The sequence below is a fragment of the Opisthocomus hoazin genome, chromosome 4, assembly GCF_030867145.1.
Source record: "Opisthocomus hoazin isolate bOpiHoa1 chromosome 4, bOpiHoa1.hap1, whole genome shotgun sequence".
Classification (NCBI taxonomy): domain Eukaryota; kingdom Metazoa; phylum Chordata; class Aves; order Opisthocomiformes; family Opisthocomidae; genus Opisthocomus; species Opisthocomus hoazin.
Window position 1 is genome coordinate 93652926 of NC_134417.1, and position 19347 is coordinate 93672272.

Below are 19347 nucleotides of genomic sequence, written 5' to 3' on the forward strand. Positions count from 1 at the left end.
ACAACAGAGGGAAATATTCTGCGTGCACCTGGAGAAGCAGGAATATAAAACCATCAGGCTCAGGTTCAGAGATGGGAGCCAAAGGCCACGCTGGAGCTCGCCCGCCCGCCCTTCCGCGCCGGGCAGGAGGGGGAACGTGGGATCTGTCGGGGTTTTACAGCCCCGCAAGTCTTTGCAAAGTCGTAAAACAGCGGTGGGTGGGGACGAAGAGGCGTTATTGAAGGGTACTGCAAAGTCTGGAGCTTGGGTAATTAATAATTAGACAGAGGAAAGGAACAGTCAAGCTAATTATGGGGGAAATTTCCACCGGGGAGAGATGGTATGAAGCGGAACAAAAAGGCAGTGAAGCGACACTGGAAAAGACACGGAACCAACGGGAAATTCCTCTCCCAATCCCGTGTTAGAAATGGGAGAAGCTTTCTCCCAGTTGCCGTTTCTACAGCCGAATTCCAGCTCATTTACAAGCGCTCTGTCAGACGAGGCTTCGCAACGGTTCGTCTCGGAGCAGGATGTTTTTTGGTGCAACACAAATCCCCACTTCCACCCACCGATACGTACCCGTATCTCTGGAACTGGTAATCAAACGTCAGCTCCGAGCCCGATGGGACGAGTTTGGTGGTGAAAAAGCCAACCCTCAGCTGCCCGTTCACAGTCCACTACAGCAAGGAAAAAACAAGACAAGTTATTACAAAAGCCAGGCTCAACGCCAGTTTTGCTTTAAATTAAGGACAATCCTTCCAGCAGCCTCACTGGTAAATTTAGAAGTCACTAACTGGACTGGCAGTACTTGCCCAGTTCAAAGGTAGCTGCTTCCATTTCACCGAGTTATAACAGCAACAAAAAACCCCCAAGCAAAGAGAGATGAAGGAGAAACGCTGCGAGCTCGCCCAGCCAGCAGCCCGTGGAAGCGAGCAGCCAGCAGCTCTGATCCCGCCGTTTACCTTCTGCGTCTCGCAGTTTGGTTCGCAGCTGTGGTTCATAAAACGGGAGCAGTTTCCTTTCTGGGTAGCATCGATTATCTGCAAGGAAAAGAAGGGGCAGCTAGAGCCCAAGGGCCTCCCTCTCCCTGCACCGGGCAGAAATCGGAAGCGGTACAGCCACGAACACCGCGCGTCCGAACGCAACCCGCGTAGAAATCACCAACCTTTCCCGCCCCAGCTATCCATTTTATTTGGAGAACGGGTTTTATAACCATAATAAGCACCCCCAAAAAAGGAGAGCACTAAGCGACCGGTACGCGGTTCTGAGTTTTCATTACAGGTTAATGCAGGGTTGTTGAGCTGGGCGGGGATCCCAAATTTTGAATATCGGCTTCTGACCCCTCCGACACGCGGCCCAACGCCCAGGAAGGGTGAACATCTCCGCTGCAGGCATCGTGCTCCAACGGAAAGGTCGTCTCCTGGCTCACTGTGTCCTCGCTTTTGTAGCTGGAAACACTCCCCTGTGCCCCCTTGTGACCACGTAACCATCCCACCGCAGCTAAAAGCTGGCTGACGTTGGGGGGAAAGAGGAGGAAAAAAGCACTCAGAGTATTTTTAGCTCATCTACTGTAAAGCTACCCAGATCCAAAAAATCTTGACAGAAGAGACAAGCAAAGTATGGTATTAAATTTCTATTTCTACACTTTGCTCTCGGCACGGGAGGGCCCCTTGCCCAAGCCAAGCAAGGCCACGCTCTGCGTCGCAACGCTGCGATCCAAGAGCTAAACCAGCTGCCGAGCAAAGGTAAATCATGAAGAATTTCTGGTATATAAATATTTCCACGACAGTAATCTTGCAGGTCGGGACCCCACCAGCTGAACGTGGCCCGATTTAACGGAGCTGTGGGAGCAAGCGGAGCGAGGAGCCGTGGTTTATCGGTACGTTTTCTCCACTGGTTTACTTGGGCGGCCGAGAGCGCCGAGCTTGGCGTGCAGCATCTCCCGGAGCTGGGACGCAGACGCCGTTTCTCTCCCCTGGAGGTTCGCTCGCTTCGGAGGGACGGGCCACACGCCATCCTACCCCTCGGCAGGACAATTCCTCCTCTCCGAGGAAGCACGCTGCGCTACAGTTAAGCTCCCAGATTTCCATTAAACAGGGTGAAACTGAGCAATGTAATTAAAAAAAAGTAAGGCATGATGACCAGTTCTGGGCTCCCCAGTTCAAGAAGGATGAAGAGCTACTGGAGAGAGTCCAGCGGAGGGCTACAAGGATGGTGAGGGGACTGGAGCATCTCCCCTACGAGGAGAGGTTGAGGGAACTGGGCTTGTTCAGCCTGAAGAAGAGAAGGCTGCGAGGGGACCTTATAAATGCCTACAAATATCTGAAGGGTGGGTGTCAGGAGGATGGGGCCAAGCTCTTTTCAGTGGTGCCCAGTGACAGGACAAGGGGCAATGGGCACAAACTGAGGCACAGGAAGTTCCGTCTGAACATGAGGAGGAACTTCTTCCCTCTGAGGGTGACGGAGCACTGGAACAGGCTGCCCAGGGAGGTTGTGGAGTCTCCTTCTCTGGAGATATTCAAGACCCGCCTGGACAAGGTCCTGTGCAGCCTGCTGTAGGTGACCCTGCTTCGGCGGGGGGGTTGGACTAGATGACCCACAGAGGTCCCTTCCAACCCCTACTATTCTGTGATTCTGTGATTCTGTGATTCTGTGACACAAAGCCAGCCAAAGTTTCCCTTCCTTAGGAAAACCTTTCCATAGAGTCAGGACGCTGCTCAGGGGGTTGACAGCGCGTCGGTGCTGCACGTAACCAGGGCTAAGCGCAGCCAGCCTGCCCCGAAGCCAAGCACAGCAATCCCACCGCTCACCTCGTCGTTCTTCAGGGCCATGAAATAATAGTGAATGTTCTTGTTCCGGGCATATTCCTTCACGCGAGCCTTGAACTCTTTGTGGTCCAGCACTTCGCCGCAGTACTCCAAGACAAAAGTGTTGCTGCAAAGCCCAAGAGGAAAAAAAAGCATCACTCTGCTTAGCCACCAGCAAGAAACACCGAGGAACAGAAAATAACCACTCAGAACACAACTTGCAGCCTGGCCATCCCGGCGGTGTGGCTATGATTATTCTATGCCTTAATCTCCAGCAGTTCCTACTGATCTATTTTTTTAGGCTAGCACATGGGTACGTGTATCACAGCCCAAAGCCCAGGAGCAAGAATAAAGCTCCCCTTCCAGCAGGGTTGGTTCTGTAGGGTTGGTTCACTAGGGCAGAGTAGAGGGGAAGGAGAACCTCCCTCGACCTGCTGGCCACTCTCCTCTGAATGCACCCAAGAGGAGTGTGGGCAGCAGGGCGAGGGAGGGTCTCCTCCCCCTCTGCTCTGCCCCACTGAGGCCCCATCTGCAGTGCTGTGCCCAGTGCTGGGCTCCCCACTTCAAGAAAGATGAGGAGCTACTGGAGAGAGCCCAGCGCAGGGCTACGAGGATGAGGAGGGGACTGGAGCATCTCTCCTAGGAGGAGAGGCTGAGGGAGCTGGGCTTGTTCAGCCTGGAGAAGAGAAGGCTGAGAGGGGACCGTGGAAATGCCTCTAAATATCTGCAGGGTGGGGGTCAGGAGGCCGGGGCCAGACTCTTTGCAGTGGTGCCCAGCGACAGGACAAGGGGCAACGGGCACAAACTGAAGCCGAGGAAGCTCCAGCTGAACCCGAGGAAGAACTTCTTCCCTCTGAGGGTGACGGAGCCCTGGCCCAGGCTGCCCAGAGGGGCTGGGGAGTCTCCTTCTCTGGAGATATTCCAGCCCCGCCTGGCCGCGGTGCTGTGCAGCCTGCTGTGGGTGACCCTGCTTGGGCAGGGGGTTGGGCTGGGGGATCCCCAGAGGTCCCTTCCAACCCCTGCCATGCTGGGATTCTGGGATTCTGAGATTCTGTGTGGGGATTTGGGGTTTACTTGCCGCTGTGGCTGCTGTTGGGTGCAGTCGTGCATTTGTGGGGTGTGCGCAAGCAGAGCTTGCTCTCACCTGACCGACGCTCGTCATTAGCTAATCAGATCTGACTGGAATAATTGTGCTTTTAAATATTACTTTAGGGGCAGGCTTTTTTTTTTTTTTTTTTTTTTGTAATACTAATACATCGGGCTGCTGTAGATAAATAAAAGAAAAAAAAAAAAAGCACAAGTGTTTAGGTCAGAACCCTGAGCAGAAAAATCCACCCGGGGCCTTGCCAGCCGTAGGAGCCCAGCAGGTCACCGCAGCCGCTCTCACCGGGAGACGCCTCCTGCCTTGCTCCCTTCTCCCAGCAAACCCCATCTCTGCCCCCTGCTCCTCCCCGCTGCACCTCGCGCTTCAGCCCCCAGCAGCGCTCCGAACGGCCTCGCTGCTCTCACTGCCTCGCTCAAGGCTCTTTTTACAACTGGGAGTATGAGCAAGCAGCGGCTCGGTGAGGCCGAAGGCAGCTCCTTGACTTACCCTGCCCAGGGCAGTGGGGGAGTCCCCATCCCTGGAGGGGTTCAAACACCGTCTGGATGTGGCCCTTGGGGACATGGTTGAGCAGGCATGGGGGTGTTGGGGTGACGGTTGGACTTGGTGACCTCAGAGGTCTTTCCCAACCTTAGTGATTCTGTGATTTTAAGGCATTCCCATCTCAGACCTGCTCCCTGCACACACCCGCAGAGCAAAAGGTACCCAGCACTATTCTTCTTCCAAAGAAGTTTCCAAACAGGATCTTAACTCCAAAAATCTCAGCGCCCATCCTGCTGCCAACCTAGGAGGGGACCAAGCCCCAGGAAGCCCTCGCGTCCCACCAGCCCCTCTGCGCCAGACGCCGTCGCTAAAGGCGCTGATCCAGGCACAACGGGCAAATCTCAGTTGCCAGAGACGAGTCAGACACCAAGCTGGATCTGTAAGCGTGGCTGATGTCAAAGCAGCACTTGGAAGGACAGCAGTTAACTAAGGACAGCCTAACGAAGGAGGAAAGATCCCCACGGGATCTTCACGTGGCCCGAAGGGGAGGAGGACTCAAGGAGAGGGTGAGTCTCACAGCGGTGGGGCGAGAAGAGGAGGAGACACAACCGGAGTGTGGGCAGAGGAAGGTGGGAAGACAGCTCAAACACAAGGTAAAGCCACGGCAAGACTGTCAGAAACCCTCAGGAGAAGCGAGCAGAACCAGAGCGGGAGATCTGGTTCAGCGTGACCTGGATAGGCTGGAAAGCTGGGCAGAGAGGAACCTGATGAGGTTCAACAAGGGCAAGTGCAGGGTCCTGCACCTGGGGAGGAACAACCTCATGCACCAGTACAGGCTTGGGGTGGACCTGCTGGAGAGCAGCTCTGCGGAGAGGGACCTGGGTGTCCTGGTGGACGACAGGTTAACCATGAGCCAGCAGTGTGCCCTGGCTGCCAAGAAAGCCAATGGGATCCTGGGGTGCATCAAGAAGAGTGTGGCCAGCAGGGCGAGGGAGGTTCTCCTTCCCCTCTACACTGCACTGGTGAGGCCTCATCTGGAGTACTGTGTCCAGTTCTGGGCTCCCCAGTTCAAGATAGATGAAGAGCTACTGGAGAGAGTCCAGCGGAGGGCTACAAGGATGGTGAGGGGACTGGAGCATCTCCACTACGAGGAGAGGTTGAGGGAACTGGGCTTGTTCAGCCTGAAGAAGAGAAGGCTGCGAGGGGACCTTATAAATGCCTATAAATATCTGCAGGGTGGGTGTCAGGAGGATGGGGCCAAGCTCTTTTCAGTGGTGCCCAGTGACAGGACAAGGGGCAATGGGCACAAACTGAGGCACAGGAAGTTCCGTCTGAACATGAGGAAGAACTTCTTCCCTCTGAGGGTGACGGAGCACTGGCCCAGGCTGCCCAGGGAGGTTGTGGAGTCTCCTTCTCTGGAGATATTCAAGACCCGCCTGGACAAGATCTTGTGCAGCCTGCTGTGGGTGACCCTGCTTCGGCAGGGGGGTTGGACTAGATGACCCACAGAGGTCCCTTCCAACCCCTACTATTCTGTGATTCTGTGATTCTGTGATCTAACGTGCAACCAGGGGATACGCAGGTGCCGGTAACTCAGAGGGACACCTGAGAGAGGACAAGGACAGCAGATGAAGCTGGAAGAACTTCAGCAAATCTACTGACGTCAGCGGAACCAACACAACAGAAGCAACTCATTTCCCTTCACGAGGGAGCAAAACAGCCCGAGGACGTCGTTCGAAGAGCAAAGGCTTACGATGGCAGATCTTTGGCCGCTCTCAGCCCCCAGCCTTTCTTTTCAGTGAGGATCACTTCAACATCCGCGTGCTGTTTCTTCTGGAAGCGCCTGTTGGAGCAGTAGTCGCCGTTTGGGCACCTGGAAGAGCTAAGGGAAGGAAACGGAACAAATCAACTCCCAGCAGGACAACGGCGACAACAGGAACGGCTCGGGTGGGAAATTGCTACCAAGGAGCCATAATAAATTCAGTGTGAAACCTTCAAAGGCGTCTTGCTATAAAAAGCACAACCATCTGACTGTCAACATGCAAACGCAGACAATTTATTTCTGGAAGGAAGATAAAAACATTTGGACCGCAAACGCCGCCGTGCTTCAACGCCGTACAATCAAAATGGGACGAACTGGTCTCTCCTCCCCACGTTTTTATGGGTTCTTCCCCCACGACGTCCCCTTCCCCTACATCTACTGCCCAGGCTATTAAATTACAAATTATGGGCAGGGCTTCTGCCAGGGAATTCCTCTCCTTCCACCCAAGCTGGTGACATTTCTGACCCCCTCCAACCACGCTTCCGATGGGCTAGAGTTAACACTACGGAGCAGAAGACTCCAGGCATTTGCAGCAGCTTTTAACGGGAGGTTGCTAAGGTCCAGCCTCCTGCAGAAGACCCAAGGGCAGATGCTGGTACATAGGCTCTGAAGGTCACTCCCCACCAGCCAGAAATGAAAATGAAAGTGCAAGGACAGCCCAGGAAAGGCTGAATCTCTTGAGGGGCTCCGGAGTCACCTCGTGAAACCCTACTCACCACTCTATCATGAGCAGGCGGTTGAGACAGTCTTCTCCGCAAGCAACCTCCCCCTGAGCTCGCTCCTCTTTGGAGAGGGGAGGGCACTCGCACAGCATTCGCTTGATATCCCGGTGAGATTTGTTCTTCTTCCTGTTGAAGGCAAGCCATTGAAGCACGGGTTAGATGGCATCCGGGCAGAGAAGTTGCTCCTCAGCCCTCATCAGTTGTTAGTGGAGGAAATTAATTTATTCTCTACAAATTGGGCATTTGGACTGATTACCTCTGGACAACCACAAGAAGGTAGAGGGGTAACCAAGGACACTGGGTTTGTTTTGAGCACCAGGTGATGACTTTCTGATCACAAAAGAAGGATTTCTCAGACAGACTTCCCAGGATATTTCACTTTTTTCCCTTCTTCTCAGCGTCCACCATCCAATTTTACTTCCGAGGCGCGCATGCTCAGTCACCTACAGCCAGCGGAAGGAGTAAAACCCCTTCGTTTTGCCATACCAGAAACCAATTTCCAGCGAATTCCATCCTGCTTTTTCTAGACAGAGGACTTCTCACCACGCAGCACAAGTTCTAAGGGTCAAACTCAACGGATAAACTTCGCTTCGCCTCTCCTGAAATACCATATTCCGTAATCATATGTAACACCACGGAGACAATCTCCAGAGATCCCTTCCAACCTCGGCTATTCCATAATATTCCACTTGGTTTCCCTGATCCAAAGGCCAGGAGAAAAACCTATATTGTAAAATACTGACTCATAAACCATTAGCTGAGCGCACGTACCACTTCAAAATTCTTTTAATAAAGCATACTGGAGGGTTGAGCTACTTAAACCTCTGCTTTACTAAATAAGATGCTAAGAAGAAAACAAGAAAGGCAGAGTTGCAGAAACTGTTGGGCATCAAAGGCAGCTACTAATTGGTATTTTAGTCGCCAGGAGATGAGGGAAACGCTTCGGAGCGTGGGTCCCAGCGAGACAAAAAAAGGCGTATGCAAAACCTTGGGTTGAAATAAATAGCAGCCTTTGTCTGCAGGTAAGCAGCTGGTATTCAGACTCCAAATCAGGAATATCTCTTAAAACACACTTCTAAAAAAGAACAAAAAAAGCCATTTTAGGGATCAAAAGACATGGCAAAGCCTGGATTGCTCAGACCCCAACATGGGTTAAATCCACGGTGCTGCGCTGGATGCCCTCGCTGCCGGCGAGCATCGTTGGTACCCAACGGCCCGGCAGCGACACCGCTACTCACCCAGCCCCGAGGAATCACGGGATGAAAAAGGGCTGTGAAGATAAGTGAAACGAGATTTTTGAATCAGCATAAAGGATCGGGAGGGTTTACCACAGGCCGTGCTAGGAATCAGAATTGCTAACGAGCTCGTAAGGAGCCCTCACCCACACGCCGAAGCCAGAGCGAGTATTTTTTGGGCAGGGATGGAAGCAGCGGAGCCCTGAAGCAACACGCTTGTTAAGCATCCCTCAAGCTCAGAAACAGACGGTTTTCTTTTCCAGGGATCACATCCCACAGCATCACAGAATGGTAGGGGTTGGAAGGGACCTCTGTGGGTCACCCAGTCCAACCCCCTGCCCAAGCAGGGTCACCCACAGCAGGCTGTAGAGGACCTTGTCCAGGCAGGTCTTGAATATCTCCAGAGAAGGAGACTCCACAGCCTCCCTGGGCAGCCTGGGCCAGGGCTCCGTCACCCTCAGAGGTGAGGGTCCCGTTCAACATCCCCATGCCAGAGGGGAAAGGATAACCTGCAGCCAACAGCTGCCCTCTGATATTTCAAATTACAGCCTGTGAGATCTCAAAGAACTCATCTGAGGTGACAAATAGTTAGATGGAAGTAACCAAAGCCTCTGGAAACGCACTTTGTTTGTCCAAAAGCTTCCCTGCACCCAGGTGCACAGATTCCCCTGTGTCATTGGAGCGGGAGCGAGCTGGCGTTTGGGGACATGGCACAGACAAGAACCGGCAAGCGGTGACGCTGCTGTATGGCTCTGGGCTTTAACGTAGCCACACCAAGTTCAGATCAACGGTGGACAATAAAAAAGAAAGCAAAAAGCTTGGAAAAAATCTAATTACTCTTACAAATTACCATGGGTGGAGGAATAACATGTTTACTTGGTGCACTTCAGGGAAGTGGTGGAGTCCCCATCCCTGAAGAGGTCCAAAACCGTGTGGATGTGGCCCTTGGGGACATGGTATAGCAGGCATGGGGGTGTTGAGGTGACGGTTGGACTTGATCTTAGAGGTATTTTCCAACCTTAATGATTCTATGAAGCTTGGAAAAAAACTAAATTACTGTTACAGATTACCACGGGTACAGGAGTAACATGTTTACTTGGTGCACTTCAGGCAAGTGGTGGAGTCCCCATCCCTGGAGAGGTCCAAAACCGTGTGGATGTGGCCCTTGGGGACATGGTTTAGCAGGCATGGGGGTGCTGGGGTGACGGTTGATCTTAGAGGTCTTTCCCAACCTTAATCATTCTATGAAGCTTGGAAAAAACCTCATTACTCTTACAGATGACCATGGGTACAGGAATAACAAGTTTACTTGGTGCTGATGCCAGCAACCCCACGTGTGCGAGTCCTGCCCGACACCCAAATCAACACTAGACAACGGGGATGCTGCAAGACGACGAAGAAGAGGGTGTGAATACATCATCCTCCTCCACAACCTCCCGTCTCCCACCTCTCCTCATCACCAGGGCCAGCCCACCAGGGCTTTCTGTTTTAGAAAAGAGACCTGGGGAGGTTTAACACTTGGCCAGCATCGTCTCCTCTACGAGCAGCTTTGGTAGATGTTGGGAGCGCGGCATCTCTCCCTCCCTGCTGCGCTAGTTGTCCATTTGGCCATTAAAAAAAAAGCTATCGCAGAACAAATACAGGTCGAAATCCAAAATGGCTACGGGGAAGAACGAAAAAAGAAGGGGAAAAATCAGTTACCTTTCGGTCAAGTACACATTCTCCTCGATAAGGTCGAAGTAACAGGGCATCTTTCCTTGCTTGGCGAACTCCTTCCAGCGCTGGGGGTCTCTGAAGTCGTCCATGATACACAACCGCCCGACCATGGAGGAGTCCTGCGGCGCCGACTCCGCTTGCTCCCCCGCCTCCGGTTTCACCTTCTTCTTCTCCCTCGAGTCCACGTCGCTCTCAGAGTCGCTCTCCAGCTCCGGGCGTCTCTTTTTTGGTGGACCTCGTTCTTTCACGTCATTTTTATCCGAAACCTTCGTTTCCTCCTTCTTCTCCCCGCCGGGCACCGGCTCCTTCGTGGAATTGCTGCTGATCTCGTGTGCCTGCACCGAGCCCTTGTCCTTCTGCCCGGGCACCTGGCACTTACTCGAGGGGCTGGGAAACCCAGGCTTGCAGTCATCGTCCCAACGGTCATCCTCTTCGTACTCCTCGTGATCCTCCGTTAGAGAATCCGGTACTTGCCCTTGAGTTCGGTCGTAATTAACTGTAGAAGGTCTGCTGGCGGACCTCGCATCCCAGTAACCGTTGCCTTGCCAGTAACTCTGAGAGCTGCCGTACACTCCCGAGCCCGGCTGGTAAACGTAGCCCGAGTAGACCCCGAAGCTGCTATCCGGCTGCTGGTAGGTGCTGCTGGGCTTCTCCACCTGGGAAAAGTCCCAGCTCAAACCCCCCAGCTCCTCCGTCGTATGAAAACCATCCAGCCTGGAGTAGTCTCCGAGGCCAGACTGGTTAAGTCCACCCGTCCCTTGCCTGCTGTCCGGCTTGGAAGAGCTCATCTGATGTCGGGAATTATCGGTGCTTTCGAAACTCTCCGGCAGACAAAAGGGCTGCTCGTCCTGCCGGCCGACCGGTCTACCAACGGCCATCAGCTCCTTCAACGTTATCCTCTCGTCCGGGTTGGGTTTGCCGTGGGAGTCAGCCGTCAGGTCTGCCTGACTCGTACTGTCAACGCCGTCGCTCTGAGGTTGGCACAGATCCGGCCGCAGCTCCTCCGTCTCCTTCCTGCTGAGCTCCGTGGACGTCGCCGGACTCTTCTCCATCCCTCTAGGAGAACATCTGCTCTCTACTTGCGGGCCGCCTTTACTCGCCGCATTCTCCGATCGCTCTTCATAGTAGGGTCTGCTGGGCTCGGGTCGCTCCTCGTCCCAGTGGTCAGAGAAGCGTCTATTGCCCTGGTTGCTACGTGAGGAGCCGGGGCTGCTCTCCTCCATAGCGATGGTCGAGTTCTTTGGAACCACCACAACAGACTGGAGCCGTTTCCGTGGCGTGCCGTCATCGGAATCCGAGTCCTCGGTGTCTTCGCTGTCTTCGCTGCCCCCCTCGCTGTCGCTCTCCCCTGTGTCGGAGTAATCGTCATGGCCAGGAGGAACAAATTCAGCAGCGTTGCCGCTGCTGTCACACGTCGGGGCTTGAGTTATCGTCTCCGTTTCTTCTTCCGCGGTAACGATGACATCGCAAGAGGGAAAGAATGCGTCTGGAAAAGCCGAAGCCACCGAGGGCTCGTTTCCCTCGTCCTTCTCGGCCAACACGTCGGGACACCGAACACTCGAATCATCCGGCCCAACTGTCTCGGTGGACACAGCGCTTTCCTCCACGACCTCCCTGCCGCGGTGCTCCAGCGGCACTTCGGAATAGTACGAATGTTCATCTCGGAACGACGGCTTGCCTTTCGCCGAACCAAAACCAACGTGCTGAGCATCCGACTCCGGCATCTCTTCGGCTTCCGAATGCTGCAGCAGCTCCTGGCGTCCATCCGGCGGTGGCACGTCCCATTTGGAAGAGACGCTTTCCTCCGGCACGGGACGCTCCGACCCGAGCCTTGGGGAAGAGCCATCCTGGGAGGGATCCCCGCTCGAGCTCTCCACCGCCAGGCTCATTTTCTGGGCAGGGTGACCGTGCTCCTCGTCGCAGGCAGACTTGGCGTGGTGATCCTCCGTGCTCTCGTAATCGCACGTCACGGTCTGCAGCTCTACCTGCATGTCCAGGAAAGTCTCCGATGTAACTTTCAAATCTGCTGGTTCCGCTTCGATTTCGACTTCTGAATGATACAAAGCAGGGGCGGCATCGTCCGAAATGTAGCAAAAAACTGGTTCTTTGGTTTTGTCGCACGGAGTCACCTGATCATCCAGCACGGTTTTAGTCTGATCTACATCCACGACGGGCAAAGGGACGGCTTCCCCTTCCCGCTGTGGCACCGGAGCCTCCGCTTCCCCGAACAGACTGCTGCACTCGCTGGACTGGACCCGAGCATCGTCTGGCTCTCGCTCTTGAGACGCATACTCGCTCTCAGACCCATTAGATGGCAACGGATACGACGGACTCATCTTCACGACGGGCGACGCTTCTGACCGACAGAGGCTACGGTCAGAAGACGCGGCGACGTCCTCTGTTTTGGAGGCACTGGAAGCTGCCAAATCAGCCCTGCCCTCCATGGACCCGTTTACACTCAGCTCCGTGGGGAAACACGTTCTTAACTGATCGTGCTGTATCTTTAATAAAGTTTCTTGTTCCTTAACACTGTCGTGGCATTCATTTCCTGCAAGCTCCTCGGGCGTCGGGTTAGCAAAACCCGCTTTGGATTCGTCTGCCTTGTTAAAAGCGGGCGAATCGTTTAACTGATGTAACGGAGAAAGTGCCTTTTCCCTTTCAAACTTCTTCGCAATGGACACCCTGATCTCATTGCTTTTTAGACAAGAGGTCTCTAAATCTAGAGAATTAGACTGCTGTTTTATTTCTTCGATCGATTCTGTACAACAGAAAGAACTCTTAAATTTATCAGGCTTTGGTGCGGGGGTCTTTGAAGGGGTGGACTTATACCGGGAGGAATTCACATTACTGTCAGGCTTAGAATGGGATGTCCCCTTTCGATAGCCTAGCTCGTCAAGGGGAGAGCACCTTTTGGTTACTTCACTTTCTGAAGTCCTTTTTGAATCTCTATCTGCCTTCGAAGAAGACCTTCCTCTCCTCTCCGCGTCAGCGTGAGACGACTCTACTTTGCTGTCCCTGTCTGACTTGGAGTAAGAACTCCTCGAGTCTCTGTAGGAGGAGGAGGAGTGGGACGACGTGCGCCGCGAGTCGCTCGACCTGGAATGTGTCCTCCTGTACTCGTCCTCCGAGTCCGAGCTGTCTCGGGCCCTGCTGTCCGCGTACGAGCGGGAATATCTCGACCTTTCCCTGTACGGGGAGCTCCGATGGTAGCGGCGGTCGGATTCGTAGTAATGCGAGCGCTCCGACCTCGAGTAGGAAGAGCTGGTTCGGGAGCTCCGATCCGATCGGGAACGGGAGTGAGACCGGCTTCGCCTTCGCTCTCTGTCGGATCGAGAGCGGGAGGACCCATAGCGCGAATCTCTTTCCGATTTTGAATAGCTCGAGTACTTCTCATCCCTGTCCGACTTGGAGCGCGAGGAGGACTTCCCCTGGTCGTCACCTCTGAGGGACGCCGAGCTTCTTCTGGCATCTCTCTCCTTTTCCGTACTAGATACCTTCAGCTCGTGTGACCGCTGGCTGGAGGAGGTCCTCACCGAATCTTCGTCGGACTCGGAGCCCAGCAACGTGCCGTCGGACTGGGAGAACTTCCTCTTCGACCCCTGCCGCCGGGAGCAGAGGGGAGCACCCTTCGAGCCGTCGGAAACCTCATCCTCTTTCCCAATATGGGAATCTTCCTTCTGCGGAGTTATTTCCGTCTGCTCGGGCGTGTTTTGAGTTACGCGCTCTTCCGAACCGCGCGATCCCGCGTCCTGCTTGACGTCCGGCTCCAAAGCCTCCTTAAGTACCGCGTGGCACGGCTCCTTCGAAGCGGGGACTTCAGCTTCCACGTGCGGCGGCAGCAACAGCGTCGACATCAGCGTTACGGGCAGCTGTGACAAGGCTGCCGCCGTGGGAACCGGCATCGACGCTGCCGGCGACGCCGTCGGTGGAGGGGGAGGCGGGGGAGGCGGCGGCGGCGTTGAGAGAAAGTCCACGGCCAGGGCCACCGGTTCCGTTACCGGTGCCACAGCCGGCGGCGGTAGCGGTAGCGTTGCTGTCGGAGCTGGCGGCGGTTTCGCCGTGACATTTAGTAAATGTTTTTTAAAATGGATCTTCCCTAATTCTACCTTCGGTTTTGGAGGTGAAGACTCCTCAGCTGAACCAGCGGCATCCCCCAGGTCCATTTTATTTTTGGGGTTAAAGTCAGTCTGAAGGGGTGCTGCTGGGGAGTTTGGAGTTTCATTTTGTTTCTCGTTTCCGAGACCAGCCAGAAATCTATTCGGTAAGGTTTTCTTGGTTAAACTAAAGCTGAAAGACACCTTCTGTCTTCCTTGCTCCTCAAGGTTAACCTTGGTTTTGGTGCCTTTGGGCAAAAAGCGACTCGAAGCGATGCCTTTGAACACCGGGCCTTTGATAAAGCCAGCTTTCTGCACAGTTTCAGGCTTGCCCTGCGAAAGAAAAAGAAGATGGGGTTAGAGGAACTGGTTTTTTTGGGGGGTTTCCCTCTGTTCTACAGCCCCACTGAACAATTTTCTTTCACCTGGTGAATTTTTCACGACGGTAAAACAGAAATTGATACCCTGGGCTGGGGTGTGGGACGGCAGAACCGCGCTGCCGTCTGTGCCTGGCTCGCTCTCGAACGAAATCAATCACCCAGTCACTCCCAGCTTGGAGCACAGCCTCCTGCGGGGTTTGGACGGAGGGTTTTTAACTGACTTCTTCATGATCAAACTGAAAGTCCTTTTTAAATTTTGTTCTCGGTTTTTTTTCAAAAGAGACTGGGTTCAATACACGAAGTTAGTTGAAGAGATAGCATCACCTTATTTGTGCCGTTTCTGTGGTCCCAGGCTACAAAATACCCTGAATTTTAAAGCTCTGGGGGCATTTGTTTTTGCACCCCAGGAGACCGCACCTGGATGTGTTTGGTTTCAGCAGGAATCAGACTCCCCGAGCGCCTCAGCAGCAGCTCTCTGCTGTCTCCTGCCCAGGGTCTCACTCGCCACCTCGCAGTGCTGCAGCAAGTCCGTTAGTTTCCGACGCTAACAACCCGAAAGCCACCTTCTCTAGGATGTGAAAAGCTCAGGATCTCCATGAAGAAAGCTGCTGCCCCAGCACTCGCAACTGAACCCTGGCTTTGGAAACGGAGCAAGTCTTCAGCTCCTTCAAAACAAGCCCAGCTCCCTCAGCCTCTCCTCCTAGGAGAGATGCTCCAGTCCCCTCCTCATCCTCGTAGCCCTGCGCTGGGCTCTCTCCAGTAGCTCCTCATCTTTCTTGAAGTGGGGAGCCCAGCACTGGACACAGCACTGCAGATGGGGCCTCACTGGGGCAGAGCAGAGGGGGAGGAGACCCTCCCTCGCCCTGCTGCCCACACTCCTCTGAATGCACCCCAGGAGACCATTGGCCTTCTGGGCAGCCAGGGCACGCTGCTGGCTCATGGTCACCCTGTCGTCCCCCAGCACTCCCAGTCCCTCTCCGCAGAGCTGCTCTCCAGCAGCTCAGCCCCAGCCTGTGCTGGTGCCTGGGGTTGTTCCTCCCCAGGCGCAGGACCCTGCACTCGCCCTGGCTGAAGTCCTTAACTAACGATCTTCTCAGAGTGCAGACAGCAGCAGCTCCCTACACCGAGCAACTCGAGGGCAGCGTCGCGCTTTGCTACCGCATCCCTGCGTGTAGACGGCAGGAGCGGCGCTGACAGCAGTTCCCTTCTCTCCCAGTGTGAACCACTGAACTCCCAGTATGAACCAGAATAACACCAGTTTGCTTCGTCTGGACCCTCAGTCTCCCTCAACTCAGGAAATCTAGCGCTCAAACTAACCAGGTTGGGCTAACATGCGTCTCGGGAGCTACACCAAGAAAGGAATCGGTTTCACTCACCTCATTTTCTTCTTCTCTATTGCAATCCAGCAGAGAAAACATGCAAAAGAAAACACAAAAAAGAAGGTGTAAACATCAGGCAGAAACAAGACACGTCAGGTTACACCTCCGGCACGGCGAACGGGCCGGACCCGGGGACGCAGAGCGCGGGTACCACCAACCCCGCGACTGCCCGTCCCTACCAGCATCACCCAACGGCCAAGCGGAGACGCCAGCCACCTCCGAAGGGGAGCACGGCGCAGCTTTGAAGCTCAAAAATTTCAGCACTGAAAATTCTGCACGGCCTTTGACAGAGCAAACCTTTTTTTTGTTGTTGTTTGAGCAAAACTCTGGCTTGGTGGTGTCTTCTCAGGGTCTGCAACCCAGCCTGCACCTTATTTCAACCGGCGCTGCAGAGCTAACACAGCTATGAAAAGCTCAAAAACGAGATGTAGGAAGCTGAAATTGAAATTTCCATTTCAGTGTTTTCCTCAGCAGCCCAGAAACAGCCTCTCTCGTCACCAGCAATTAAAGACACTCATGAACACCTTCTTGCTGTACGACCTGCTACGGATCCGCGGCCCCGGCCGTTGACCAGGACGCTTAGAAGGAATCAGTCGGTACTTTGGAAGCCAGCCGCTCGACAACGAGCTACTTGGGAGCGTCACCTTGATCCCAACCCAACCAGCCGCCGCGGAGCCAACGGGAAAGCCCGGCTTTCCTCTGCTGCCCAAAGTTCTTCGCTCCGACACCACGAGCAAAGCAGCTTCTCCTACAAGGAAGGAGAAGGAACAAGACCACGACTGCTCTCTCCTTGCTCTGCCTGATGCCTGGGAGAGGTCCAGCGAGTTTCTCGGCCTCCAGAGGAAAACTAGAGAAGCAGATGTAAAAGTTTGAGCAGTTACTGACCAGCCTTAACCAACAAGACCAAGGGCAGGGGCCTGCACGTGGGTCAGGGCAATCCCAAACACAAGCACAGGCTGGACGGAGAGTGGCTCGAGAGCAGCCCTGAGGAGAAGGACTTGGGGGTGCTGGTGGACGAGAAGCTCAACACGAGCCAGCGATGCGCGCCTGCAGCCCAGAAAGCCACCCGTGTCCTGGGCTGCATCAAGAGCAGCGTGGGCAGCAAGGCAAGGGAGGGGATTCTGCCCCTTGACTCCGCTCTCGTCAGACCCCACCTGGAGTCCTGCGTCCAGCTCTGGAGCCCCCAACAGAAGAAGGACATGGAGGTGTTGGAGCGGGGCCAGAGGAGGCCACGAAGATGATCCGAGGGCTGGAGCACCTCTCCTCCGAGGACAGGCTGAGGGAGCTGGGGCTGTTCAGCCTGGAGAAGAGAAGGCTCTGGGGTGACCTTAGCGCAGCTGCCAGTGCCTGGAGGGGCCGACAGGAAGGATGGAGAGGGGCTTTGCACAAGGGGGTGCAGTGATAGGACAAGGGGGAACGGCTCTAAACTAAAAGAGGGCAGATTGAGATGAGGCAGAAGGAAGAAATTCTTCCCCAGGAGGGTGGTGAGGCCCTGGCCCAGGCTGCCCAGAGAAGCTGTGGCTGCCCCCTCCCTGGCAGGGCTCAAGGCCAGGTTGGATGGAGCTCTGAGCACCTGGGCTGGGGGAAGATGTCCCTGCTCGTGGCAGGGGAGTTGGAACCAGATGATCTTTAGGGTCCCTTCCAACCCAAACCATCCTATGATTCGATGAGATGTCAACAGCTCATCTGTCTTTATCTCTTATTTCCCCTACTAGAAGTCCAAAGGCACTCTCCAGCGCTATAACCTTCACATTTCCACGCAGGCAGCCTTCTCCCTGTCTACCTTACAGACACAGGGGAAGTTGTCAGCTGGACCTTTCCCAGATTTAATCAGCTTTTAAGCCACAACTCAGCACCGGCGCGGTGACACGGCGAAAGACTTCTTGCAGGACAGGTTCACAGATTTCACTTCAGACGTCAGCTCGTCGAAAAGTATCAGTTCCTGCAAAAGAAAGCCAAAGCTTTCGGTTTCAGCACAACCCAGGCAGGGACCTGACACGGTGACAGCACGGCAATAACCACCTATTTCCCCAGTTCAACCATCACCAGCGGAGAACTGGGAGCGACCTGCTAGAAAGACCTATCACCGGCAGCACCAGGCTCCCGCCTCCACGCTGGCTCGGGTCCGATGGATGAAGGTTACTAACGGGCTGTAAATCATTCTTCCAGCAGCAAGAACGGGGTTTGCTTTCATTGAGCCGCGGGTTTAAGCAAGCTGCGGAGCACGCGAGGGCACGTATGTGATATAACGGGGTCAGGAGAGCCACGAACTCAAACGACGGCTGGCGCAGAGGGGGTCAGAAGCTAAGAACAGCGCTTCGACATCAACTGGTGCCTAAAAGGAGGTCTCACTGAGGCCCCATCTGGAGTACTGGGTCCAGTGCTGGGCTCCCCAGTTCAAGAGAGATGAGGAGCTACTGGAGAGAGCCAGCGCAGGGCTACGAGGATGAGGAGGGGACTGGAGCATCTCTCCTAGGAGGAGAGGCTGAGGGAGCTGGGCTTGTTCAGCCTGGAGAAGAGAAGGCTGCGAGGGGACCTTGGAAATGCCTCTAAATATCTGCAGGGTGGGGGTCAGGAGGATGGGGCCAGACTCTTTGCAGTGGTGCCCAGCGACAGGACAAGGGGCAACGGGCACAAACTGAAGCAGAGGAAGCTCCAGCTGAACCCGAGGAAGAACTTCTTCCCTCTGAGGGTGACGGAGCCCTGGCCCAGGCTGCCCAGAGGGGCTGGGGAGTCTCCTTCTCTGGAGATATTCCAGCCCCCCCTGGCCACGGTGCTGTGCAGCCTGCTGTGGGTGACCCTGCTTGGGCAGGGGGTTGGGCTGGGTGACCCCCAGAGGGCCCTTCCAGCCCCAAAATTCTGTGACTACACAAAGTGGAGTTCTAGACTTCCAGGACACCGGCACTGTTGAAAGCCACGAATTTTGAGAGCTCAAAGCAAGCATTTACGAGGGATGAGAAGTCAAGTGCAGTCAAGACCCGACCCGATCATTGGACTCGATGATTGCCAGGATCTTTTCCAGCCTACACAATTCCGCAATGATTTTCAGGCCATCCACAACCAGATGCGTTGCGATACAGCACAGAATAACAACCAACAGACGAAAGCTGGTGGTCCTAACCCAAAAAAAGGAACAACCGTCTCTTTCTGCGTAACAACGCAGATTTACATAGCTATATATGGGAGACAAGTAACAAAGTTCAGAATTTATCATTAATAACCTGTTGTAAACTAGTTTCTCTTAACAGAATCACAGAATGTTGGGGGCTGGAAGGGCCCTCTGGGGGTCACCCAGCCCAACCCCCTGCCCAAGCAGGGTCACCCACAGCAGGCTGCACAGCACCGCGGCCAGGCGGGGCTGGAATATCTCCAGAGAAGGAGACTCCCCAGCCCCTCTGGGCAGCCTGGGCCAGGGCTCCGTCACCCTCAGAGGGAAGAAGTTCTTCCTCGGGTTCAGCTGGAGCTTCCTTGGCTTCAGTTTGTGCCCGTTGCCCCTTGTCCTGTCGCTGGGCACCACTGGAAAGAGTCTGGCCCCGTCCTCCTGACCCCCACCCTGCAGATATTTAGAGGCATTTCCAAGGTCCCCTCGCAGCCTTCTCTTCTCCAGGCTGAACAAGCCCAGCTCCCT

General features: G+C 54.6%; 1 protein-coding gene across 1 annotated transcript in view; it reads right to left on the bottom strand.

The window, feature by feature from the left end:
* Window positions 1–19347, bottom strand: part of SETD2 (SET domain containing 2, histone lysine methyltransferase) — an 81323-nt gene that overhangs the window by 46776 nt on the left and 15200 nt on the right. Inside the window, exons 2-8 of the mRNA XM_075419961.1 lie at window positions 15717–15732; window positions 9852–14293; window positions 6910–7041; window positions 6125–6253; window positions 2790–2913; window positions 942–1019; window positions 559–656 (exon numbers count right to left, since the gene is read on the bottom strand). Coding sequence (XP_075276076.1) covers window positions 559–656; window positions 942–1019; window positions 2790–2913; window positions 6125–6253; window positions 6910–7041; window positions 9852–14293; window positions 15717–15732 — 5019 coding nt within the window. The remainder of the gene's footprint in view (window positions 1–558; window positions 657–941; window positions 1020–2789; window positions 2914–6124; window positions 6254–6909; window positions 7042–9851; window positions 14294–15716; window positions 15733–19347) is intronic.